Source organism: Lagopus muta, chromosome 20, assembly GCF_023343835.1.
Source record: "Lagopus muta isolate bLagMut1 chromosome 20, bLagMut1 primary, whole genome shotgun sequence".
Classification (NCBI taxonomy): domain Eukaryota; kingdom Metazoa; phylum Chordata; class Aves; order Galliformes; family Phasianidae; genus Lagopus; species Lagopus muta.
Window position 1 is genome coordinate 9,218,162 of NC_064452.1, and position 26,458 is coordinate 9,244,619.

The window sequence follows — 26,458 nt, forward strand, 5'->3', positions numbered from 1 at the left end:
GCCACGCCATGGGCTGCAGAAGGGAGCTATGAGGAAGGAGCCATGAGAGCACAGACACCCACCCTGCTCTGCTTTGGGCTTGGGACCTGCATATGGAAGGGCTTTGCATTCACTTTCTCTCCAGGTTCGACCCAAGGAGATGGGAACCTGGAGAGCACATGGACAGAAACTGGAGATAGGCAGGGACACCAGGGCATGAGGCAGCACTGCTGCAAGGACAAAGTGTAGCTCTCACACAGCTCTGGGTGAGGAGGGATGGAAGAGGCAGAAAACAGTGCAGGCTGTCCCACCAACACAGGGAGCAGATGCACACCAAACAGAAGTGGATTCTCTAAGGATTCTCCTAAGCCCAGCCACCCCCCACACTGGCTGCCCCCTCCTCCCTCAATTCTGGTTCATGACCTCCTGTCTGTTCACAGCTGTACCCAAGCAGCTGCTGCTGGCCACCAACCATCACCACAGGCTGGAGGCAGAGGAGAGGTGCTGTTATGTGTTCTAATCCTTTTATTAGTCAACAAGTTGAGTCAGAAACAGGGCAGAAGTGGCTCTCAGAGTGACAGATGGTATCTGCCACCAATGGGAAGATGCTTGCTTCACAGCCTTTGCTGGGGTGGTAAAGAGAGATGTGGTCCAGGTGTGCGTGTAGTGTTCTACTGCTGAGTGTCTTTGCTGCTCCCCGGCAAGAATTTGGTCAGTTTGAGGTTGTTCAGATGCCTCAAAAGGGAGGAAGAAGAGAAGACTGAAGACTGTTCTGTTCTGGCTCTGTAGCTGCCTAGCAGAGGAAGCAAAAGAAGCCGGTTTAGAGATTCACTGTTTCTGCAGAGCTGGTTTTGGCCTCTATTTTTTTCATTCCCTTTTCTGAAGGACATCTCTGCAGCACCACTGCATTCCCTGAGCTTGAGCTTTCTGCTTTGTTACTCCCAAATTCAAACACTTTCTCTGTCCATGTCTTTTTTTTTTTTTTTTAACCCATGGAGAACATTAGAACAAAAAAAGCTCCTGAGACACAGGCTGCTGCAATGACTTCCTCAAGCACCCATCTTCTAGAGCCAGCAGGAGATGGGGAGTCAGGCCCCTGTATGCAGCACATAAATCCTTGGGACATACAGCCCAAGCTGTGTGCTCTGGAGCCAAGGTGTGATGGGGAATTGCTCCTGCCCACTGACAAAGTACCAGGTGTGGAGCACAAAGAAGAGGCTGTCACAGAGGGGTGAAGTGGAAAAACTCACCTTGGGCAGGAGATCAGAGGCCTGGGAAGAGATAGAACTTCTTGAGCATTGTAGTCCTCTCTTGTGTTGGCAACTGCCGAGGAAAGTTTTCAAAGGAACGTTGGACCTGGAGTGAGACAGAGAGAAAGAGAGCACAGGAAAATGAAAGCAATTCTCCTTCCAGCATGGCTGCAGTGCAGGGCATCAGGAGGCATCCCCAGGAAGGTGAGTTGGTGCAAAAGAAGCCATGGGCTGCACCAACCCAGCAGGCTGTCACAAGCCCGCCCCACGGCAGGACACCGACCCCCACAGAGAACCAAACCCAAGCACCTGGACCCTTTTAGGACACAGCCTGCTCCCCAGGTTTGCAGAATAAAGCCTGTTCTGGCCAGAGCCGTGAGTAGGCCCCTGTTCCTGCAGCATCTCTGCCTGTTGGCATGGCTGTATTTGCATTTAACTGCAAAGCCTTACCTTTCTGAATATCTCCTGCAGGTCACTGTTAAAGGCATGGCTTCGAAACTGCTCCACCAGTCTCTGGATAAAAAGAGAACCTTTTTTGGGGCATCTCCAGGAGACAGTATCTGAGGAGACAGAAGATGCTCAGTATCATTCCACTGGTGTTCACCGTGACAGCAGCAATCAACACAGCGTGCTAGAGCAGGAGACTGGGACACCTTCTGAGATCTTTGTAGATGGCCCACCTGGCCAACAGGACGAAGAATGGGAAAAGGACAGAGCTTTCCTGGAATGCTGGGTGTGATATTTTCTCTGGTCTCCTTGCTCCCAGCCACGCTCCCAGTGCACGCATGTCTGCACGGCCTGGACCCATCTGTGACCTAGCCAAACTTTCCACAGGAGAAGACGACTTTCCCAGCTAGCCACTACAGTGAGATAAATGGGCTGGAGAAGATGCACAGGCTGGAGCGAAGGCACAGAACTCTAGCCATGGTAGCACTCACCCAGAAAGGGATCTGGGCTTGGAGTGGCTGTGTATTCTGACACTGGGAGGATGCTGCACTCTGCAGAGGCTGCTGGAGCAATGCCTGAGCAATGTATGCCAGGCCACCAAATGGAGGGACCTTGTCAACCCACCCTGAGAAGGAGGTGTGGGAGAGACTGATGGGGTGGGGAATGGGAGTCCTGCCCCCCTTGCCTTCCTTCAGACAGGAGAACTCTCTCTGTGGAATTGCTTACCAGGTGTGGAGGAATATAAAGTGGCAAAATCACTCTCCAGGTGAGTTTCTCTGATTTTACGACTTCGCAGCTGTACAGACCTAAAGCCGTCCGAGGTGAAAGTGGGCATCTCAGGGTCGATGGAGTCACATACCATCACAGATCCTATGTTGTCTAGGAAGGCAGGGCCAGCCGTCAGTGATGGGGCGCCCCAAACCCAGCCTGTGCTCCAGGTGAGCCTGCCTGGCTTGCTCACCTGGCAGGCACCCTGCAGCAGGGACTCACCTCCACGGCAGCACTGGATAATAACCACTTTGGGTTTGCCCACCAGCGCCTTGCAGTGCTTGTTGTTGAAATTCTCGTAGATGGTGCTGAAGGAGAGGATGTCTGTGGTCCCATTACTCTTGGTCCCGCAGATCCCAGTGCTGACTCCATGTGACATGAACACCAGGAAGGTGCTGTCGGAGGTCCAGTGATCTTTGTGATCTGCAAAATTCTTCATGACTGTGATCATCTCCTGCAAAACACCATGAAAAAGGGGCATCAGCCACCTGCAACCAGCTGTGTGGAGATGCAGCTGCCAGCTGTGAGCAGGAGCCAGTGCCACTGGGGACAGAATTGTTCCTGTGGTTCCTGAGAGCCCTCACAGCCATGTCTGCCCTGAGCCCCCCACCTCCATTGCACACAAAGGTCTCTGCAACTTCCTTTACCTGGGAAGTTACTTCTTCATGGCACTCCACATTGTAGCCCAGCCCTTCTAGCAGCTTTGTCATCTCCTTCACGTCCACTTCAGCCCCGTCCCGCTTGCTCAAGTGCTCAAAATTGGTGTTGCAGATGAGCAAGGCCCTACGGGTTCGTTTTTCCCGTGGCAGGAATATGTCATAAATCTGTGATGAGAGAACAAGGTGATGCACATTTGTGAGTGGGTGCAGGAGGCTTCTCTAGGGAGGCAACTATAGCAGCAAAGGCCTACGTATGCAGCACCCACATCTCCCCGGCCCTGGGGCATCTTCCCAAAGCTCCTGCGCTGCTCACTGACTGCAGAGGACCCTTGGCAGCCTTTGCCCCCTCTGACAGAGAGGCTGCTCCATGCTCCAGCCCTTCTCTCATCTCCTTCACCCACAGCACCTGATCTCCCTCTGCCTCCTTGAAGCGCTGGTACTCGCTCAGGGTCCACTGCAGGTTCTGGCTGCTAACGGGGGGGCCGGAGGAGCCCGCAGTGCTGGGGGCAGCCGGCGGTGCACCAGGAGGCTCTGCAAGCACAAAGGCCGTGGTTACACTGGAAAGGGTAAGAAGGGGCTGTCACAGTGCATGGGGGCAAGCAGAACCCGTCTCTGCCCCATAGTGGATTCCTACAGGGAGCAGCCACCTGAGAGCTCTGCTGTCACCACGTGGTGAGGGGTACCCACTGCCACAGCACAGTGACAATGGGATTTCCTGACTGCCCCATGGTTTGGGCTTGGGCCAGCAGGCAGGGCCCCCTCCAGCATGCCACAGGAAGCACTGGAAGCACAAGCACGGCCAGGGTGGGTCGTGGCTCTGCCTCTCACCTGCACCAGCACTCAGTCCCAGCTGCTCCGCCAAGTTGCTGTCGTGCTTCCTGAGGCTGTCGATGAAGATGGCACTGGCCCTAGGGCCCTTCAGGCGTACTCTGTCTATGAGGCTCCGGGCCTTGTCGGTTGTCACTGGGTTGGCCTCCTGCACCTCATCCACTTCTGCCTGGTTCAGCACCCTGTGGGCCAGCAGCTCATCCAGGAGATTGGAGATCACAGCCTTCCTCACGCGGCTCACAAAGTCGGCACGCGCTCTCAGCAGCTCCTGGTCTGTAGGGCAGCCCTGTCAGCACCCAGAGCCGCCCCACGTAGCTCCAGCCCTCCCACCACCCGTTCCTGCTGTTCCCTTTCCCACTTCCTCCCTTGGTGCTCCCCGCACTCCCACACCAACCCCAGTCTGCTTCCCATGCCACCACCCCACTCCCCTATTGCCACAGAAAGTGCTGCAGGACACGGATCCCTTGCCCAGGACACGTGGCCCTTGCTATGTGCTGTGGTGTGCGAGGCTCAAAGGGACCAGCAGGATCCAAGCAGCCCCCAGCCCATCCCCAGTGCCCCCACCATTGGCTGCACTCACCTGCCATCGACCCTCAGCCCCCAGCCCACCGAACGGCTCAGCGGCCGCTTCTTGTGGGAATAGAAAACGAAAGTAAATTTAAGCATTGCTTCCTGTTTCCGCCTTTGGCCTTTGTCACTGCCTGCCAGAGCCCAGCACAGCACAGTGAGCCCACAGAGCTGCAGCCCTGCACCATCACAGCCCCCATCACCTCTCCCTGGAGGTGCAGCACTACCAGGTGAGAGGAGTGATGCCACGCGGTGCTGCTGCTTACAGCTCCTGCACCAGGGAGCTTCTCAGCCGCAGGCTGACATCTGGACAACACGCTCAGACACATGGTCTCATTTCAGGATTTGGATCCCTGTGGGTCCCTCCCACTTCAGGATCATCCATCATGCTGCAGACCTGCTGTGGGGCTGAGCCTGGCCTGTCCCCTTTGGGTTCCTGGGGGAGCAGCAGCATCATCTGCCCAGGGCTCATCTGATAGGGGAAGGAGAAGCTGTGATGGGGAATCGAGATGCTAAGGGACACTGATCATAGGAAAGACTCCACCAGCCCCATGTCCAACCCCAGCCCCCATGCCCACGTAGTGCCACATCCCCACAGCTCTGAACGCCTTCAGGACGGTGACCCCCAGCCCCGTGCAGCTGCGCCACTGCAGCGCCGCGTGTTGGAAATACCCAAATAATTCATCGGGACGGTGTCTCTGATCAAAGCAGATTTTATTCGCGATTGCAACAGCGGGCATCCTGCAAGCAGGAGCACCCCTAAGGACACACGGACAGCTTTTTGTGCCCTGTTTTCCCCTTTGCCTGTCCCCCTCCCCTGAGTGCTCCAGGTTCACAATCTTATCACAGTTTACATTTAATTGCTGTGTTATCTGCTGTCAGCCAGCAGCCATCCTGCTGTTCCCAAGCTGTCTCAATGCTCTTCTTGTCCTATCGAGGTGGCGATTTTCTTCAAAGCCTTCATTAAACAAAGAGCGCCGCGGGGCAGAGGTGCTGCCAGGCCTTCCGATGTCTGTTCAGGCGCTTCCTCGGGCATGCCATCATTTGTGCTCTGCTTTCATCAACCTCGGGCAGGATATTCTCCACCGTGTGTGGCAACATACACACATACACACCTATATACCGAGCGTGCATTGCTGGGGAAGGCTCGTCTAGAGGATCAGTGATGCGAACTATCAGAGACCCTCCGGGTAAAGTAGAAAGACTCCCAAACAGAACTACGACACGACCATGAGATAAATCCCTATCCAATTCTAATGCAGAAACAACATTCGATTCCCACACGCTCTTTCGGAGCTGTTTTCCGTTACGTCCGTCCCGCACGAGCCCAGCACAGCCACGTCACAGCCGGAGCGCGGCCACCGAACGGGGCGAGGGGGCGGGGCGGCGGGCTCGGAGCCCAACCCCCGCTCCCCGCGCGGCAGTCTGAGGCGCGGGTCTGCCCGCCCTCCGATTGGCTGCAGCGGGACGCGCTGTGATTTCTCATTGGGCGCCGCTCGCCGGGTCCCGCCCCGCGCCGCTGGCCGCGCCGGGTCACGGGATGCTCTGTGGGCGCGTCCCCGCGGCCGGCGGCGCTGGGCGGGGACGCGTTCTCTCCGCTCATTGGTCGGCGTTGCCGGCGACGGCGGGCGCCGATTGGCGGAGCCGCGCGGGTCGGTGGGGGCAGGGCGGGGAGCCGCACGCGGCAGAGGCGGGAGCGGCGCGCTCGGATTCAGGTGAGGCCCCGCCGACCCCCGCGCCCCTCCCCCGCCCCGCCGCCAGGCCCCGGGCCCGGCCCTGCCCGCCGCGCCGCCCCGCCCCGCCGGCGCCGCCCGGGCCTTCCGCCGCGGGCCCGTCCTGCCGCCTGCTCGGTCCCGCAGTACCGCGTGGGCGCCGCGGCGCGGCCCGAGGAGCGCGGCATTGCACGGGTCGGAATTGGAGATGCCGCGATCTCCGGGGCCGATGGGGGATGGGGGAGGAGAGGGGAGGAGAGTAGGGGAGGGACGGACGGAGGAACGGAGGGCTGCCGGTCCGCCCCGGGGAAGGGAGGCGAGCGGGAGGAAATTGCACGCTGTGCGCCTGGCAGCCCCGTGCGCCCGCAGCGGTCCGTTGGTTCCATCGGTCCGTTCCAGGTCCTGCATGGGCTGGGTGCCCACAGCTCGGGCTGCCCAGAATCCATCTGTGGCCTGGAGCACCTCCAGGGATGGGCACAGAGCTCTGGGCAGCAGCGCAGCGCCTCGCTGCCCTCTGGGTGAAGGATTTCCCCTGAGTTTCCTCTCTTTTAGTTTAAAGCCATTCCCCCTCATCCTGTCATTGTCGGATGTGTAAAAATTCCAGTCCTTGAGGGCTCTCCCTGTTGCCCTCCCTTCTGCAGGCAGAGCCCCCTCAGCCTCCCTGCACAGCAGAGGTGCTCCGTCCTCTGAGCATCCTCCTGGATATCAGCGTGTCCCAGGGAACTCATAATGTGTTTGTAGTCACCAAAGTTCTGCACCTTTCTCTTCCTTGCTGTCCCTCCTTCCAGCTTCACTTCCCCTTGGTTTTCTGTTTCATAGAATCACAGAACTGTAGGGGCTGGAAGGGACTTTTGGAGATCCCTCATCCAGGCCCCCCCCAGTGCAGTTCCCTGCAGCAGGGGCACAGGGAAGCATCCAGGTGGTTTTTAAATACCTGCAGGGAAGGAGATTCTTCCCCACCTCTCTGGGCTCCCTGTTCTGAGGTCTAGAACCCTCACAGCGAAGTTTTCCCTCACGCTCATGTTTGTTGGAGAGTTTTGGGACTGGGATGTGTCTCTGATTGTGCCTCCCACATATCACAGCACACAGGAAAACACCGAGGTGTAGGACCAGATCAGAGTCCTTTTTGGACAATAATGAATGGAGAGAAGAGCTGATTAGAGGATTACTTTACTCTTAATAAATTAACATAACAAACCAATTGCTGCCTGTAACCCTGCTGGCTCCTCAGGCCGGTGCTGGTGCCACTCCACACGGACTGGGATCACAGCTCCTCACTGCTGTCCCACACCCGGAGGGATAGGATTTCCTGGGCAGGATCAGCTGTGAGCTTATAAATAGCAAAAGCCTGCTCAGCCTGCGTGGCGCGGCGTGGCCGGGCTGCAGCCTCACTGCCCGCGTGCTGCTCCACCAGCCTGGCCTGCAGCTCGGAGCGTGCAGCCAAACCTGCACATGAAGGTGAATTCCTGCACAGGTCAGCCTCGGAGCAAGGCAGCTGTGAGAGCTGCAGCCAGCTGTTTGTCATCGATGTGGAGAGCTTTGGCGGCAGCGATGCGCAGCGCTGCCGTTGTGCACTGAGGTGGTCTCCAGTTATTGGATGGTGCAGGGAAATGGGCTTTTAGCTGGGCTTTTAGCTGCTCCGTCTTCTTCGAGGGGTTGGTGCAGAGCCTGGGGTCGGGTCCCAAGGCTGCTTCTGCTGGTGCTTGGTTTGCAGCAGGCTCTGCAGACCTGGTAGCTCTGTGCAGGGTAGATGTGAAGCAGCGCCCTGCCTCCTGTGTGGCACAGAACGTTAATGGGACGTAGCAAAAGCAAAACAAAGCGGGCGGTCCCAGTTCTTTGCAGTGCTGGTGACTTTGCTGGTGTGTTTTGTTTTGATGTGGTTGTCCTTTCTCAACTGAGAGATGCCCTCAACTTCTTTTCCTGGAGCAGAAGCGTGCCCAGGGCACGTCCCTAGGGAGGAGAGTTATGTGTTGGCGTTCTGATTGAAGACACACAGAGTTACCAACCCCAGAGGCGTCCTTTCTTGCTGTGTTTGTTTGCAGGTGCATTGCTCCTGTTGGCACCTGGCTCAGAGCAGGGCCGGTCTCGCTTACCTTCTGGCTGGGGCTGCACCAGGAACCCCGCCGAGCTCAGCCTTCCGTCTGCACAGAGCGGCCTCTTGTGTGGGTCCAGCTCTGGGGGGGTTGGCACGGTGCTGCTGGGAGGGAAGCTGGCAGGGGCTGGCTGGGAATGGGGCCGTAGCACTGACAGCACAGCACAGCACGGCGCAGGCCGGGTGCTGGGTGCACTGCAGGCCGGAGCTGCTCGGCACAAACAGCTCCTCCCCTTTGGAGGAGCCCATCCTGACTGCAGGAGTGTAGGTGGAAACCACTCGCAACTTATCTGCTTAGGGGCAAAGTCTTGCATCTGAACTTAAGCCCACATTCATGGCAGCATTTCCTCCCATTTCATGGTGCGAGCGGCGCTGGCTGGAGAGAGGAGTTGTTCCTTTTCCAGCCCGCTCACTTCTTTGCAAACTGAAGCAGTGGAATTGTTCACTCTGCAGGACGGCCGTGGTGCTGCTGTGAGTGACAGCGTGATGGTAAGGCCCCTCCAAGCAATTCTGCTTTACAGCCCATTCAGTTGCTTGCTGTCTGCCAGTCTTTCTCTGGTGTTCCCTGCTGAAATAGAGAACTGCTCTGAGCAAAGGGGTGCCGCCTGCATTGTTTCTTCTGGAAGCTTCGGAGGGCTTTTGTCTTCTGCTAGCCTAGGAGCTTGCTGAAGTAGCCAGATTCCAGCTGGTAGTAGAGTGCCTTGTGGCAATCCAGCATCAATCTATTCAGTTGCCTCTATTCAGTCTCAACTGCATTCCCTGCCTCTACAATGATCTTTCTTTAATTAAAAAAATATATATGCTTGCAAATAATCAGCAGAAGCACGCTTTATAGCTGGAGCATGACTGGCATGCAGCACTCAGTGCCACGCAGAGCCTCTGGGGTGATTTTAGTGCACAAGAGGGAAGGCACTGCTTGTCAGTGCCTCGTGGATGAGATGTCTGCACCCAGGTTGGGTTTACTTTGTTGTTGAGGGTGCTGGGGAGAGCGAGCCTCCTGCGGCCAGGCAGGGGTGTAGCAGGATGCCCTGGGGATGCCACTCCTCACGCATCAGCATCATCTGGACTTGTGCTTGTGCTTATTCTGCTATCTGAGTCGAGCTTATGCCCCACTCCTGCCTCCCACTGCAGCTGCCCCAGTGCCAGAGGCACGGCCGTCCTGTGACTGGTGGATTTTCCAAAGGCTGGATGCCTTTATCTTACTGAACATTTATTTCAGAGTGAGAGAGTGGGCCTGCGTGCTGACTGCATGCATACCTGTGCTGCCCAGAGGTTGGACCTGAGGAGGTGTGAATCACACTGTCAGACAGGGAGGCTGCAGTCAGGCGTGTTTCTGTTCCTTAAATGAAGGGTGAGGGCTGTGTTTGGACAGGGGGAGGATGGCAGTGACGTGTTTTGTGGATCAGTGGGAAGATCTGCAAGACAGTGGGGCTTGGTGTGCTGCAAGCATCAAAGGGCCCCTTAAGGAGCTCCTGCTGCACCGTGCTGGCAAGCTGGGGCGTTGCATCCTTGTTGTGGCTGTACCGAAGTGTCAAATCGTTCAGAGACCATCAACTTTCCTGTGCCTTTGGGTAGGTGTGGAGCTTTGCCAGCCCTCGTCCTTCTGCAGCTCTCCCTGGGCGTGCAGTGCTGTGATGCTGGGGCTTGTCACAGCTCAGTGCTTACCCAGCCTTTGTGCTGTAGCTCACATGTAAAGCTGTGTGGGGATCGGCCGAGGTGTGCTGTGTTTGCTGCTGGGCAGCCATTTCCCTGCGGGGCCGGCAGGCTGCAGGGCAGTGCTGGGATCCCTGCAGAGGATTAACTGCATCTCCTGTTTCGGGGGTATCAGCTTTGCTTTCTGCGTGTTTGAATCTTTTGTGCTTGCAGACAATACGCCCTGTTCTCCTCCATCCTCTGCAAACATCCCTCCCTCCTGCACGAGGCCATCCATCACCTACCTGGCACGCAGGGGGCCCTCCTGCTTCTGCAAGGTGCCAGCACCCGGTGCGTCTCTGTCAGCGAAGCTCTGAGCTCACATTTGTCATACCTGCAGCCTTGACAAGCAGCTGATGGAGACAGCTGCCTTGTGAATGGGAAGTTCCTGGTGCTGCTGGCGCTCAGGCTGTTGCTGGAGGTGTTGTGGTGCAGTGCTTTGGCGCAGTGATTTATTACCAGGTTTCAGGGAGTTTTGTCATCCCCCAGACAGCCTGGTGCTGAGGGCCCTGTGCATCTGTTCCTGCAGTGCTGCCTTTCTTAGGGCCGTGCCATCTCTGACTGGGGCAGATGAGGACGTGGGGCTGTGAGTGCGTCACTGATGTGTGCCGTGCTTTGGTGCCTGCATTCAGTGGCTTGTGGGTAGAGAAAGTCCCTTGATTTCAAAGGAGAAGTGCTCATTTCAGCTGTGAAGTCCCTGCTTTCAGGGGATTTTGAGCCCTGTGGTGGCGGCTGTAAACAGAGGCACACAGTGGGGTATCAGCGAGTGTTGTTACAAGCCCTGTGGTCAGGAAGGGCAGCGATGGGAGGCACCTGGACATTGCAGGTCGGTACAGAAATCCCCAGGGGGATCCTAACACACTTCCCAAACTTTCCCTGTAGCTTTACCAGCCCACACCACAGCTCAGTGCTGAGGGCTCTCTGCCCACGGTGCAGCAGTGCCTTAAGCAAAGGCAGGGATCCTTGTTCTGCTGCTGCTGGCCTGGCTGCTGTGACCACGGCGGTGTTGGGTGAGCATAGGGAGAACGGGGGACAGCGTCTTTTGGGGATGTGACTTGGGCTCTGTTGTTCTTTCCCTTGGGCATCCAACCATGTTGGATCTCAGGAAGCCCCTGCCATGTGCAGGGATGGATGCGTGATCCAAAGAGGAGCTGAGCAGAGTGAGGAGCTGCTCATGCCCGTGGCACAGCTCTGCTGCCCTGCCAGCACCCGCGTGTTGTGCTCTTTTTGGGGTGGCTCAGAGGGGTGCTGAGGTGGCACAGCTTGGGCGCAGGGACCCGGGTGCTGGATGCCAAGGTTTCTTGTGCCAGAGAACGAGTGACCTGCTCCACTCCCTCTGTCCTTTGCACTTTCTTGGGTTGACCCAAGATAATTTCTTACAGCTCTGCTCTTTGCTCTTTCCTCTCTTATTTTTCAAGCCTCTGTGTGCTCCCTGCTGGCTCTGCTCCCCACCAGCCCCCTGCTGGGGGTGTCCCCCCAACATGGCAGCATCGCTCTGTGTTCCCATTGGAAAGGGGTGGTGGGGTGCCTGGGGCTGCTGGGCATCCTGCTCCGCGTGGAGAGCCAATGGAAGTTGTCATGCCATAAACTGCCCAGTGCAAAGGCTCTGTGCAGACCCTCTGTTAGAAAGCTGTGTGCAGGGCTCCCGCTGCCAGCGATAAACAAGATGAAAGAGGAAGTAAAAGTGGTTTTGTGCTATAGAGCAAAGCGATAGTTTTGTGTGATAAAATGCACGTTAATAAAAAGCAAAACCACCTCCTTCCTTGCCTCCCTTTCCTCCCTCTCCCTCCTGCTGCATCAATAGCTCTTTCTGCTGGAGGGATTTCCAGCAGTGTGACATTTCTGTGTGACCTGGGGGCTCATCTTCTCTTCCTTGAAACAGGAGAGGAAGTTGCTCAGACTCCTCGGGAAAGGTTCAGTAGCTCTGCTCCTCGTACCGAGAGGAACTCGCATTTTTGGCATGTTTCAGTGATTATGAAACAGACGAAATGGAGCTCCCTGGAGCTCAGGGCACCAGCAGGCAAAGTCCCACCGCGGCGGTGCTTCCTCCCGGCCCCAGAAATCCCAGAGCTGGGGTTCTGCTGGGGCACTGCGCGCTGGGTGCTTCCCACGCTGCAGGCTCTGGAGGTGCCAGCTCCCCTCCCGCCTGGTTCTCATTACTCTGCTATCCACAACCATTGTGTTGCAGCCCTGGGTGTGAGCGTGCGTGCGGAGATGAATAAGCAGTGCTGGGGAAAATCTGGCTCTGGATAAATCCGTGCGGGGTCTGCCAGGCGTGTGGTGTCCTCTGCTCGTGTCAGCGAGGTGCTGATGTGCAAAAGGTGCCTGCTTTGGATTTAAGCAAAGAAGAAAAGGAATGCCGTTGCCTTTGGTCCCAAATCTCTTGGAAGCAGGAATTTGGTGCATAGTGAGCCCTAAGGCAGTTGGTAATGACAGCCATGAGAAGTTGTGCCAGCTGCAGCAGATGCACCGAAGCCCCTCGGCTGTGCTGGCACCGAGCGTGCCTTGTGCCTGTGCCCAAGTGCTGGGCAGTGGGATGGGACAGCAGTGTGCATTTGTGCAGCTCGCTCTGCAGGTAAGCAAGGGACTCACTGTACATATATCGGGTTGCTGCTTATCGATTGGCCGGGGATTTCCCTTTCTAAGCATGTCTGCTAAGAGGACGTCACAGCCGTCCCTGTTTTTAGAAGCAGCTAAGCTGATGGTAGAGGGCAGTGATGCTCACCTGGACCTCCTGTCCTGTCGGCATGGTGTGCTGAGCTGTGTGTGCAGCAGGGCAGTGCTGGGCAGGCAGTCCCTTGAGGCTGTTTTCCGTTGCTATGATGGTGAGCTGGATGGCTCCAGTTGCCTGCAGGTGGAAGGAAACCAGAGAGCTTGGTCTTGTCTTCCTAAAGGAGTGCTTCTGGGGACTGGGCATGGAAAAGGAATGGTGACAGTGAGTACAGCGATAGGACAAGAATTGATGGCCTTAGAGTGGTTCAGGTTAGGTGTTAGGATGGATTTCTTCTCAGAAACAGTGGTGCTGCATTGGCACAGCTGCCCATGGAAGGGTGGGATCACCATCTGTAGAGGTGTTCCAGAACCATGGGGCACTGAGGGATGTGGGCATGGTGGAGTGGGTTTGGGTTGGACCTGCGGATCTGAGAGGTCTTTCCCAGCCTTAATGATTCTATGACTGCGAGCTGGCAGGTCTGGCTGCTGGATGACCATGTTCATAAAAAAAAAAAAAAAACAGAAGGATTTCAAGCTGAACAGGTCACTGAAACTGAGCTCTGAGCTTATCGTTAGGGCTCTCCTCCCATCTTGGCTGCATCTCCTACCAAGGCGTACGGTTCCCCATCGGTCCCAACCACTGTGCAGGCAGATGCCTGTGACACCAAGAACCATAAAACAGCACGGGATGGGCGTGTTTATGCACCCATGTTGAGGAATAATCAAATCCTGCCTGTGACACCACCAGGATCGGGGCTGAGCCTACGCTGGTGCTGTGTGTCTGAGCTTCTTCCAGAACCCGAGTTGTTGGTGTGGATGTTTTGCAGCTGAGAGCCATGAGCCTGGCTGCAGGAGGCTGGGCAGTGGGGACAGTTGTGGCCAGTGTGGTTTGGGCCGCAACTCTGGTTCTCTTCTGGTTTCTGAGCCTGCTGGTGCAGGTGGGTCACTCATTTCAGGCTTCTTTTCCTGCACTCGCTGTCTGTCAAGCTCCAGCTGCCCAGGACAGCACAGGTTGGTGGGATGCCATTGTGGTTGCTTCTGTGGATGAGGAGACATGGGTGCTTGCAGGGATCCAGGCTGAGCAGTGCTCCCCCAGCCTGCAGTGGCTCAGGATTGCGGGCACCATTTCCTTGAAGCAGCTACTGGTTCCTTCCCAAGGTTGAGTTAAATCAGAGGGGAACAGAAAGGTAATGAGGTGATGACGGGTGCCTGACCTCCTCCCTGCCACTCCTGGGTGCATTGGGACCAGTGTTCCTCTGCCTCTGAGATCCCACCCTGCCCTCTCCCCCTGTGCCCCTGCAGCATTGCCAGGCTGGGGCCCCATGGTGAGAAGCAGGAGCACAGCTGGGATGGGTCCATCTGCGCCGCTTTGGGTAGGGACCAGGCAATTGTTCGTACTTGAATAAAGGCCCAATTGTGACTAGAAATGTCCCAACTGCCTTTTTTTTTTTAAAAAAAAAGAAAAGCAAACAAAATTGGAGAACAACGGGCCGGGGCTGGAGGGGGGAGTTGGAAGCGTTGGCCAAAGGCGAGCTTCCCATCGCCGTTCTGCGTTGGGCTGTGAGTCCTGCATGCAGCATCGGGGCACGGAGCGGTGCTGTGAGTCGCTCTGCCTGCTCCGACGTGGGGTCTGGGGGTGTGGGGGCAGAGGGTTGGGGCTTCTGTAGTGCTGACGTTCCTACCAGAGTCACAGGGAGGAACTAGGGGCTCTGCTGCTGCAGCCTCGGCTCCTCCCAGGCTGTCACTGGAGATGGATGGATGCAGCCAGCGCGGTGCGCAGAGCCGTGCCTGTTCCCTGTTCCCTGCCAGCTCGTTAGGAAGACGAAGGAGGTGTCAAGAAGATGAAGGAGGTGCAGAGGTTGACCTGGCAGGGAGCGTCCCTGGGGTGCTGCTGCCACCTGGTGCCACCGCTGCCCACAGTGCGGAGCGAGGTGCTGTCCTGGCATGGCTTGGGTGAGAGAAAGGAGACACTCTGTCCTGCACAGGGTTTTGTGTGTGATTCCTGATTGCCCCATGGGTTGGTGATTTTGCTGCCAGTGATGTGAGTGGCAGGGCCGGCTGGCAGGCAGGCGTGATGCTGAAGTTAATTGCGCTTACAGGCGGTGGGCAGTGGATGGCAGTGCCCTATGGGGGTCTGCTGCAGTGCAGGGCTCTGTCCTTGGCCCCTGCCCCCTGCACTCCTGGGTCACAGCTGGGTGGCACATTGGAACCCTTCCCCAGAGGCATTTTTCAGGCCCTGTTTTCCCCCCCGAGCTCTGACCCTTGCCCCTCATTTCCATCTCCGCACTCCATTCTGTGTTCCTGCTCCCTTCCCTCCCCCTTTGGCCCTCTTCGCTTCTGCCCCAAAGCCATTCTTGTGCTCAGGGCTCGTGCTGCCCTGTGAACACGTCTGGCACCTCCAACCCTCCTGTCGTCCTTCCCCTTCCCTTTTGCTGCAGAGAAACTTATTTTTCTACGAGAAGACAAATTACTGTGCCAGCATCGCTTCCTTTCTCTACATTTCCTGCAGCTTTGCCCTTTCCCCACAGCAGACACAGGTTCCTCTCACCCCTGCCTCCTCTCTGAACCCTTCTTCTGAACCCTTCTCTATGCTGCATGGTTCCTTTTGCTTTAAGCAGCTCTCCTGTGCTCCCGTTCCCCTCCCATGACCAATGCTTCCTTCATGGTGTGCAGCCCGATCTGGCTGGCAGCCCTCACCTCCCATCCATCTTTCCTACCGCAGCACAACCGCTGATGCGAAGCCCCTGAACTTGGCAGATCTCTGCACTCTTCTCACACCATTCAGGCTGTTCTCTTCCGTGGCTCCTGAAGTCCCTTCCCTACCTCGCTGCCCCTCTCCTCCCTCTCTGCTTCTGCAGTGTATCTCGCTGGGATCCACGTGGCTGATTGGTGCCCCGGCTGCTCGCTGCTCACCTGACCCCTGGGGGTAACAGTGCCCATCCTTCTGCCCAGAGAGCTCTCCCTGCCCTCCCCACACCTGGCTTGGAGCTCAGATGTGCCCTGTGATCCCACCTCGCTGCTCTCCCAGTTGCTCCCAGGACCCGGAGCTGTGGGTATCCAGGGCGTTACCTGGAGGCTGTGGGGATTTACTTGGTGAAACCTGGAGAAGAGGCATCTCCCCGGTTTGACATCCCATCAGCTGCACAAAGGCTTTTTCGTAAGCCTTGGAATTTATCCAATTCTGAAACTTCACCTGCCAGTAATTGGATTGGGTTATATCCCCATCAGCAGAGTTGCACAGAGCTGAGCGTACTTTGCATAAATACTTTCACACGTGGAGCAAGGCATCCCTTTGTTATTTTTTAAGCTGTGGATGTGAGCTCGGCTGGGTCCTGCTGAGTGTGCCGTGGGGCTCCGGCCGCCTGCAGGCAGACAGCAGTGCTTCCTGCAGCCTGTTGCTCAAGGAGACATCCTAGGCATCCAAACGGGTGCTTTCCAGCATCTCATGGGTGCCTTGCTAATTCCTCCCTCTGGGTCTGCCCATATGCAGGTGGGTTACGATAGCTTCCCATAGCAGAGCAATCTGGATGTTCAGCCAGGCGTTTGCCATGACTTGGTGTTATCAGCACGTTCCTGAGCTCTGGTAGCCCTCACTTTTCTCTTGTTACAGACCTGTTGGTGGCCTCGGATAAAAGCAGCCCCTGGGCCAGCAGCTTTGCTTACAGAGCAGGGAGCATCCCATGCGTGTAACCGAGGGGCCTGGCCGTTCTATCAGTAGCCTCTAATTAGCTGAGAAGCCCAAGATGGCTGTTTTATGTCACTTGGGATCAAAATAAGGCTATCAGGGCTCCTGCTTGTTGCTTCTAATGCACCCTGTTTAACATCAGGACTCTTTTCCCCTGCTAAGTACGTTAGGGCTAACCGCACCATTTCAACTGAAATTAAAACAAAATTTTTACGAGCTCTCGTAACTCGTGATCCCAGGGCTTGGCTCTATGATTAGCAATGCTGGAGCAGGGCATGGGCTGTAAAAGCTGTAAAGCAGGCTGAGCTGTGTGCAGTGCTTTGCCCAACCCGGGTGGGCTGAGCAGCACTGCCTGAGCACCAGGGCGAGCAGCGGGCATCGCTGTGTCCTCCCCACTCTGTGCCCATGTGTTGGTGTGCACTGCCATCAGGTGCTGCTGTGGCTTCCTTAGGGCTGTGCTTTGCAGCCCAAGGACTGCAGGAGCCCTTCGCCCATCCTGGCAGAGGGAGGAGGAAGCCCTGGGCTGCCCGCATTCCTGCGTGCTGAGCTCATGGCTGCTGCAGGGCCGGGCGCTTTGCGGGAGGGAGGAAGCCAGGAACTGCAGTGGCCATGAGCAGAGGTTTGGTGAACAGATACAAAGCGTACAGCAGGAAGAATGCCTGCATGTGGTCGGGTGTTATCAATAATTCAGATGGCTGCAGATCGGCAAACAGAGCGTGTTTAAGCAGTTTCCTCCTTGAGCTGAGTGAGTCCTGCAGGCGCTGCTCCTCGCTGACTGGCGTGCTGCTGCTCCCAGGGGAATGCATTTCTGAGCTGCTTCCTCACTGCTGCCATTGCTGCGGTGTAGGTGTGCAACCACACGTCCTCCTGTGCTGGGATGGAGATGCCAGCAAGGAGGGAAAGCGCTGAGCAGGCATGCAGAATGAGGGGCTGGTGGTGGTCAGATGGTTCTGTAGCAGAGGAACCTTGAGGAAGGCTCTTTCTTCCCATAAATCCCAGCATCACCTGTGGGACCATTCAGGGACACCACAGGGGCCTGTGCAGGACTGGCTCATTGCCTGCTGCCCCACAAACACCTTCACCTGTGGGCAGTGCTGCTCCAGGCACAAAGCTGGCAGGAGGAGATGGAATGAATGTCTGTGTTTTCCCTTCCCTGAGCCCATGGGTTTGATTTTAGGGTGATTTTCCCAAGGATCACAGGGATCTCTGAGATCCTGAGCAGCTGTCAAAGGATCCTTGCTGGGTCCTTGAAGCACAGCAACCAAACCTTCCGCTCCCTCCCGACTCAAGGGGAAGCCGTGGGCTTTGTGTTCCATTGAGCCATTTCCATCAGGGCAGTTGCCAACGTGTTCTGCATTGTCAGGAGGAGGAACGTTCCTCCTTGACTCCTTTCATCCTGCCCTTGAGTAACATAGAGACTGAAAGGAGAACTTCTCCCTCATTAACAAGCTTTCCAACTGTTAATTTTGAGGTTTGCCCTTTGCTCGAGCTGCAGGCTCGACCCACTTGGTGTCTCGAGGAGGTGAAACAAGGAGGAAAATGGGCAGGGAGTCTATTCATACCGAAGTATTGCTGCTGTTGATCTGAATTGCTGCAAATTACCTTTCTTTCACTGCAGGTGTGTCTGGTGGAAGACGGGGCAGAGCTGTGATTGACCCAGGAGGGTTTGGACGGTGGCCAAGGATGGTGAGTACGTGGTCTGCCCTGCCTGTGTCCCAGTGGGGCTGCTTGTTCTTTGTGGCCAACAGCTGTGCTGCTGCTAAATGTGAGAACGTGAGAAGGAGAAAGAACAGGAACAGGCTGCCTAAGGAGGCTGTGGATGCCCCATCCCTGCAGGCATTCGAGGCCAGGCTGGATGTGGCTCTGGGCAGCCTGGGCTGCTGGTTGGCGACCTGCACACAGCAGGGGTTGGGACTGGATGCGCGCTGTGCTCCTTTGCAACCCAGGCCATTCTGTGATTCTAAGAATGCTGTAGTACTACGTATGTTATGTGATTGCATAACATAAAGAGCTCTGAGCTGTGGCTGTATCCATGATGCTGTTGGTAAGGTGAATTTACCTCTAAACTTGTTCTTGGAATATACAAGTAAGGCTGGAATCCTGCCTCCTTGGAGTAGAGACACCCATGCATTGCTTTTGGCTGATTTACTTTAAATCTTAAAGCTGGGAATTCTTCTGTTCCTCTCTCACTTCTTAATGAAGAATTAACTCCATGTTAACGATGTGCTTTGGCGATGCTGAGATAACAGAGATTGCACAATAATTAGTCTGCAAAAAGCATGGTTTCAAAGAATGCGGAGGGGCTGAAATGCAGCCAGGACAGCCAGATTGCTGATAAACTCAGGTAAGGATTTTGTACTGTGCTTTCTCAATGTTTTATTCGCCCTTGGTAGGTTTTTCTTTCACAAATTCATCTAACCTGCCTTCAAAGCCAACTGGGGAGCTGCAGCTGTGACGTGCTGCGGCAAGGAGCCGCACTCACCGAGGAGTGGCCCCTTTTGCTCTGACTTTGAACCCACTCTGTAGCATTTTGGTTGGTGGCCACAAGTTTTTGTGGATCTGAATGCTGGCACTGCCTGCGAGCTGTTCCAGCCCCGGAGCATTCTGTGGGTCTGTCACATTCCCTTTGACCTTATTCTCTGTTCACATGTTTGCTCATGTCTCTAATCCTTGTCCCTGCTCTTGGGGCCTCTACCCCTTTTTGTGGAGCATGGGCTGGAACTTCAGACTTACACAGATATGGGAGCCTTTGCTTTTCAGTGGGCTCCTCTTATGTGTGTGGATAGATGCTTAATCTGAGCCAGCCCTTAGTTTTAACTATGAATAGTTTGGTTTCTTGTAGCAGCAGGGGAAGGTAAAGCTGCCTGACAGCCTCTGCTGGATCCTTCCCTGAGCTCTGCTCTGGGACTTTGGGTTCAGTGCAGATCTGCAGGGGGTGCTGGAGGCCGAGTGCTGGCAGTGCTTGGGCAAATCCAGCCAGCTCCACTGTCTGCTTGGCAGTGCAGTTCCCTGCAGGCGGGCCGAGCTGTAATTAATTACCCGTGATGTCTGTAGTGACTGCAGTCAGAGGGCAGAGCAGCAGTGCCCGCTGGTTAACAAGGACATGTCCCAAAGCTGGATCCTTGCTCCACAGCACCCGCACGCGGAGCTGCAGCTGCTCTGCCATGCTTGGTGGGGCAGCAGTTAAGGCTTTGTTTGCATTGACTGTAAGAATCTCTTCATTCCTCCCCCAAAGAGAGCTGAAAACTCTCAAACTGCAGCTGAAAACGACCTTGAGGACTACTGGTGGTTTAATCCTTAACTGTGGCTAATTGAGGTCCTAATGAGCAGCCAGCACCTTAATACATTACCTAAAACTAACCTTGCAGGTGAGAGGGCGGGCTCAGCTCTGCCCGTAGTCCTTACTGCTCTCTGTGCCCCACTGCTGTGACTGCAGGCACTGGGATTGCCACCTCCATTCGTTCCCTTGGGGTTGGGTGCTGTGGGGTGGCTCAGCCACCACATCCCATCTTGCTGGCACGGGGAGCCATGTCCTTCCGTCTTCATCCCACAGGCTCCTCACCCCCTGCTTGTGTTACACACTCACTCTTGGGAGCTTAAAGTAACACTAAATGCAGAGCATAGCAGACCTACAACCTCTTCTGTCATCTTTTAAAGATCAGAAGCTGGCGCTGACCATCCCTGCCCCAGTTTATGGGATATAAAGCAGTAACTTCTCCTCTTCACACGAGATGAGGGTTCTATTTTTGGAAGGCCACCTGAGTGGCTCAGCAGGCCTTTGGTTCACCAAGCACCGCTGTAGGCTTTGAGGAAATGAGCTATTTTTGTAGAGACCCAACACAAAGCTGCCCTTTGTTCTGCAGGAGCAGGGGAGGCAGGACAAGCAGCCCTGCTGGCGGCAGCTCTTCAGCCATCAGCATCCATTTGTGTGCAGAATGGGGATCCGTTTCCACTTCTGGGATGTGGGAGCGTCTGCCCGAGGCAGTTCCCTCCTCCTGCCTGTTTCCCCTGCTGTTCTCCCCCAGTGGGGTGGATCAGGGCAGCCCCAGGGGCAGGGCTGTGTGTTCCTCTCTGCCTCCGTTACCACAGCCCCATTCTCTCTCTGCAGGAGTTCTCTCCCAGCGTGATGCTGCAGTCACAGAAAGCCCCACCACCGCCACGCAGAAGCAGTAGCAGTGCTGCCCTCTGCCTAACGTAGGAGCACTGACAGCAGCTGAGTGAAATGGAGGACAAAGGTGCTCCGGGATTGGGAAGGGCACACCTGTGCTCAGGGTCTGGCTGTAAGAGGTTCCCCTCTGTGCCTGCATGAATGTCTGCGTGCACAGCACTTGGAGGAGCCCGGCTGTGTGAGAGGAGCTGTGTCATCCTGGTTTGGTCTCATGATGTTAGCAACAGCAGAGGGAATACCAGCTGGGGAGACACCTGACTTGGCATTTAGGAAATGCCGTGAGCGAAGGCAGCTGAGAGGAGGCTGCACGGACACGAGAGCAGGGACTTAGTGATGTGAGATGGTCGTAGGGGCTGTGCTTGCAGCAGGGAGAGGTGCAGGTGGTACAGTTTGAAACTCTGCAAACCCCTTACATGTTGCTTAGGGGTGGGTCTGCTGTGCACCAGGCTTGGCTCTGGGGATGCCCTAAGCTGGGTACAAGACCTCTTCTGACGCTGCAAATGCAAAAATATTTTACTTAAAGGGCAAAGTCTGTTTGTGGATATTAAGGGCAGCTCAGATTGGAAATTCAAAGCAAGGATCAGACAAGAAGCCCTTTAGCCCTGCACAGCTGCAGCTTAGGTCTGCAAAGGTCCCTCTGCAACCTGAGCTGGAAGCAGCCCTGGTGCCAGCCCCAAGGGGAGCACTGCACCCAACCTAACAGCCCACCAGGCTTCCAATCAGGTCTGCTGGGGCACCCATATGTGCCAAGCAAGTACTGGATCAGGGCAGAACTGAGACAGTTATAGGATTTGGTGGCAGGCATGGCAGGGCTTTTATCCAGCATCCAAATAGTACAGCCTGCGTGGTCTGTGCTCCTGAGTTTCCTGCAGGGAGCTCGTTGCCTGGGCAGGCAGCACAGCTGAGTGCTGCAAAGCTTCGAGTGCTCTAACTCTTAATATTTTCGTAGAGAAATGCACAAATCCCTTTATGAGAGTGCAGAAAACCTTTCGGGATGCTGTTGGTGTCGCCAGCTGGAGCTGTCTGGTGGTGGCAGGGCGCAACGTGGCAGCTGCCTCTTGGAGAACGGCAGCCGGTGATGGGAACAGAGGTGGCATTTCCCAGAAGAACGCCGTCCTGCGGCTCTGGGACGGCAGGGCTGCGACCTGGGAGCGTGCAGAGCACCTACAGGGGCTGCAACGAGAGCGGGCAGCAGCCGGGCATCCTGCAAATCCCTGAGCACGCGGCAGCTGCTGGGGCGTCCTTCAGCAAAACGCAGCGGAGCAGCAGAAAATGGAGAGAGAGCTCTGTGCCGGAGGACGGAGCCGAGCGTTGCAGCAGAGCTGCGGCACAAAGCTGCTCACTGCTATTGTTCCCAGCACCGGCAGCCATTGCCACGGGTCCAGACCGCGGCTCCTGGCAGCCGCTCGAGGAGGAGATCGCGCCGGGCTCTGCGCATGGGGACGGGAGGGGGAGAGGAGGGGTGATCCCCGCCGGCCTCTCCATTTTCTGTCTCGCCTGTCGGGGAGACGCTTAGATGGCAGAGCCCTGCTCCGCGTCCCTGCGAGGTAGGTGGAGTCTGGGCGTCCTCCGCCCTCCTTCCCTCCATTGTCAGCGCTGTGAGCGCGGCACCTGCTCCGGCCGCCGGCTGCAGGGATGCTCCTACCCTCCACCAAGCACTGGCGAGGCTGCAGCAATCCCTGCGCCGGCGCCCGGCAGCCGCTGCCGGCAGCAGCACGGAGCCCAAGGAAGGAGATGCTGCTTGCACTCGGCTGCCGCCTCGGGAAGTGAACATGAGTCTGCCAGGCCGCGTCTCCTGCTCCATGCTCAACTGCTTTGTAAGTGCTTTTTTTGTTGTTATTGTTGTGTTTTTTCCATCTCCCTGTCTGTTCCAGAGCTGCGTGCCAGCTCTGTGCTCAGACGCTGCCCCGGATCAGGCCCGTCCTTGAGGCTGGGCCCTGCTGCCCCAGCTTGGCATCCCGCCGCTTCTCACCGAGGGGAGGCCCTTCTCCTCCCTCCACGTGCCCCAGGAGACACCGTGGGGCACCATCCCGGTGCCGTGCCCCAAGCCGAGGGCACAGCAGCCAGCTGAAGGCCCCGTGGCTCCCTGCCTGGTGCTGGGAAATCGCCGTGCAGAGCTGCAGTGCCGGGGGAGCTCCGTGCTCCCACACAGCAAGGCTGCGAGACTCTTCCTGGGGGTCCTGAGCTCCATCTTTTGTGCCTTATGGGAAAGTGGCTCTGCTCGGAGATCTGCAGGAAGCCCCCACAGCAGGAACTTGTGGCCGAACGGCTTCAGGAGCTGACTGTGCTGTGAGCAGTGAGGGGTGCCAAGAGGCTGCCCCAGGAGGGGCTGAGTCTCACACCTTCCCACAGCAGGGAGGGACTCAAGGACGCCAGGGCTGCTCTGTCCCAGTTCCTGCTGCTCGCCAGGTTTTCATTGTGAGCTGCCAGGCACTGATGAGGGGCTGCCCTCCCTGCTTGGGCCCACCCTACAGCCTGGCCTGCACCCGGGGCGGTGCCGCTCCCCTTGCCCCCCCTGCGGCACGTGGGGCCCAGTGCATGTATGAGGAGGTGCTGCAGCCATGCTGGGATGGATGCTGGGTTTCACAGCTGCTCGGGCAGCTGGCTGTGACCCCCACTGTGCCACACATCTCCCTGCCTGTGTCCCAGGAAGGGCTCTGCTATGGGGCCGTGGGCCTTTGGAACAGGAGGGGGTCCCGAGTCGGGTGTTCAGCACTGGACGTGGCCCACAGACACTTTCTTTTTAATCTCTGATGAGAAAATATGGAGATTCAGCATCCTTTTAAATATAACTGAAGCAAAAGGGTTGGGTTCTCATTTCCTCAGGTTGAAATCTGGAGGTTCTAGCCCAGGCAGCTCAGCCAGAAAGGTATTTTGTTTTAAATTCTGTATGATATGTAATGCCTGCAGGACAGAGTGTTTCCTAATAGCCGCTGGAGCTTGTAGGGGAGCGGTGGGGAGCAGCAGGCATTCTGAAGAGGTGCTCCTGCACCCATGTCCTTTAACACATGGAATGGACGCATCCTCAGCCTCTGTCCTCTGCTGATGTCTGGGTGCTGCTCACTTGCATGAGGTGGTCAGGCAGAAACCAGGCTGAGAGCTGATGTAAGATAGGACCAGGATTTCCTGAGTGATTGCATGTTGGCAGGTCCCCCATTGAGACACTCCTCACTGCCCCAAGAGAGGTGTCTAGGCTCCTTGTGTCTCCTCAGGACACCTCTCCAGGCCATGTCAGGCTTCCCAGGTTCAGTGCTCTGCAGGAAGAATGCCTTGCTTTGCTGCTGGCACTGCTCAGGTCTTGTGATGTGGGTATACCTGCACCCGATTGCTGTAGGATTGTTTCACACTTCCATATTCTTCTCAAAAAAAAAATCAGGGCCTGCACAATTATCTCAGGGCTGAGAGTGAGAAAAACAATTGCCCAAAGAAGGCAGTCCTTGGTAACAGCAGGAAGAGGTCAGAGCTGGGCTGTGGGTGGAACCCTGTGTGTTTGCGTTGCTGTGGTTCCATAATGAAGCTCGCAGGGTCACCTCTGCCACGATAAGTCACTGTCACATCCATCGAGGTGCATCACTGAGGTTATCTGCTCAGCTTTCCACGAACCGTGGGGCTTGAAGAGACACGACTGGGAGACCTGTTTCAGATCACTGTTGTGCTGTGGGCGTTGTGCCATAGCTGGGCTCAGGGAGCTGTGTGCAGAGGCAGAACATCCATGTCCATCCACAGGTCGGGGGATCCCCAACACGCTGTGATGCCAGGAGCATCCTGCAGCCCGGATGTTTTTCATAGCATGCAGTAGCTGGGGCCCTTCTCTCAACGCGTGTTTTCTTTGCAATGCAGGGTGAGGAAGGCCCCCCCAGTTTGGAGTACATCCAGGCCAAGGACTTGTTCCCCCCAAAGGAGCTTATAAAGGAGGAAGAGTCATTGCAGGTAAGGAAGTAAGAAGACAGAAATCGTCTGCTTTGGGATGCAGCAGGCTGAGCTCTGTGACGTGAAACCTGAGAGCGCTTCTCCAGGCCAGGATGTGCTCTGGAGCTGCAGGTTCAGCAGTGCTGTACATCAGCTCATGCTGGCAAGCCCTTCCATGTGTATGGAGGCTGGGAGCAGCTGCTCAGTGCTCGCTGCCCTCCTTGACTGCCATGACTTTGCAGTGCACACAGCATCACATCTGCCTCTGGGAAATACAGCTGGAGTGTGATGCAACGCTGCCAGGCTGGGTGTTCCCCATCCTCCACCTGTGCTGGCAGTGTGGAGCAGTGATGCTCTGGCACTGTGCAGCAGGAGGCCCTCTGTGGGACAGGTTGCATGTCAGAGCTGGGCTGTGCCATAGGAGGCAATAGCCATATTGCAACAGCTGATCTGGCTCTCACATACGTTGGCATTTTCCTGCTGCTGAGCTGCTGGAAAGAGGAGTCTCTATATTGTGCCAGCCTCATGCTGCAAGAGGCTCTTGAAAGAGACCCAGCTACTATCCCTGCTGTGCAGCAGGGGCAGCAGAGCCAAACCTCCTGGTTCTCCTCTTAGCACAGTCTGCTGCCACCTCATCCCAGCACTCGTCATCCTCCCGTGGCCAGAGCCAGGCCTGCTGCGTGTCTTCTTCCCACTGCTGCAGCAGTCGAGTTTGCTCAGTGGCCAGCATTGTCTGCTACCAGTGCTGGGAAGGAGGACTGAGATGTGGCAGCTGCAGGCTTGGCTGGGCAAGAGCACAGGGGCTGAGGATGCTGTGGGGCTGCAGCCTTCAGAGGGTGGAGTCCTGGGGTGGCTGCAACAGAGGCGAGCTAAAAGCAGCATAGGAAAGCGTGCATAGCAGACTGCCAAAATGAAGAGAGTATGTTTTCTTACTGTCAAATAATTAATATTTTAGAGGCTTTCCAGACAGGTGCCAGTCTCAGGTTGTTATTTTTGTACCAGTAACTTAAGAAGGAAGGACTCCTTGGTACAACTGCCACTCTCACAGCACATCACGTCTGAAAGCCAGGAAATCCAGTTTTTAGGCAGTGCATTTACAAACCATAGAAACAGCTCAGAAATAAAGGCTGCGTGGTCTGACTTGTACTAATTACAGTATAATGAATTGTTTAATCAGATGCCCTGCCTGGAAAGCAAAGGGCTCTGGTTGAAGTGATGAACAGTTGTGACATTTCTGCACAATTTGGTTACCAACACCACCTGATGTGGGTGGCATTCAGGGAACAAGGAGCCTACTTAGCTAGAGAAAAAGGGGCCTGACGAATTCTAGGGTGGGCCATCTTTTCTTTTCCACATGTACACAAAAAGAATGTAAAACTTGGCCATCTACCAGCATCCCTTGTTTTAAAATTAGCTACAGCGTGTTCTGGGCTGATAGGGAAAGCCAGAAAGATGTTGGATTTATCTGCTATCTGGATTTAAAAAAAAAAATCTAACGTAGGTTACTTCATTGTACAACCAAGCACTGCACAGAGGTTCCTTCACAGCCTGGTTAGCAGAAGGTGGGCCAGCCTTTGCCATTTACCTGCACTGGTGCCCAGCAGCCTCGTGGTGCTGCTGACCCCTCTCTCTGGGGCTGTGCAGCACACAGGCAGTGGGACGAGCGGCTGCTGGCACTTCGTGGTGCTCAGAGCCCCCAGCATGCCTTGAACTTGTCGTGTCTCCCTTGCAGGTCCCGTTCACTGTGTTGCAGGGTGAGGGAGTGGAGTATCTTGGCCATGCAAACGATGCTGTGATCGCCATCTCCAACTACCGGCTTCATATCAAATTCAAGGATTCTGTGATCAACGTAAGTCCGGATCTTCCCATTCTTTTTTCCTAAACTGTTACCTCTTGTAGTATTTTGGGGGGGGAATAAGCAATTTCTCTGGTTTGCAACGTGAGAACTGGGCCTCTAAGCTGCCAAGCTTGACGTTGTCTCCTGTTACTG

General features: G+C 56.0%; 2 protein-coding genes across 7 annotated transcripts in view; one reads left to right on the forward strand and one right to left on the reverse strand.

The window, feature by feature from the left end:
• Nucleotides 1–486: 486 nt before the first annotated feature.
• On the reverse strand, nt 487–4,595 carry LOC125703079 (caspase-1-like). Its single transcript, XM_048967098.1, has 9 exons — nt 4,512–4,595; nt 3,932–4,204; nt 3,510–3,634; nt 3,092–3,268; nt 2,667–2,898; nt 2,403–2,555; nt 1,680–1,789; nt 1,230–1,335; nt 487–772 (listed from the first exon to the last, which is right to left on the reverse strand). The coding sequence occupies exons 1-8, from the start codon at nt 4,516–4,518 to the stop codon at nt 1,243–1,245; spliced, it is 1,170 nt and encodes a 389-aa protein (XP_048823055.1). The 5' UTR covers nt 4,519–4,595; the 3' UTR covers nt 487–772; nt 1,230–1,242.
• Nucleotides 4,596–6,038: 1,443 nt separating this feature from the next.
• The window catches only part of MTMR4 (myotubularin related protein 4), a 41,794-nt gene continuing 21,374 nt past the window's right edge, over nt 6,039–26,458 (forward strand). The window contains exons 1-4 of one of the 6 annotated variants that reach the window (XM_048967075.1): nt 6,039–6,213; nt 18,010–18,077; nt 24,400–24,489; nt 26,201–26,317. In XM_048967075.1, the coding sequence (XP_048823032.1) occupies nt 6,039–6,213; nt 18,010–18,077; nt 24,400–24,489; nt 26,201–26,317 (450 nt within the window). The other 5 variants (XM_048967077.1, XM_048967078.1, XM_048967079.1 and 2 more) reach the window with 5 other exon arrangements.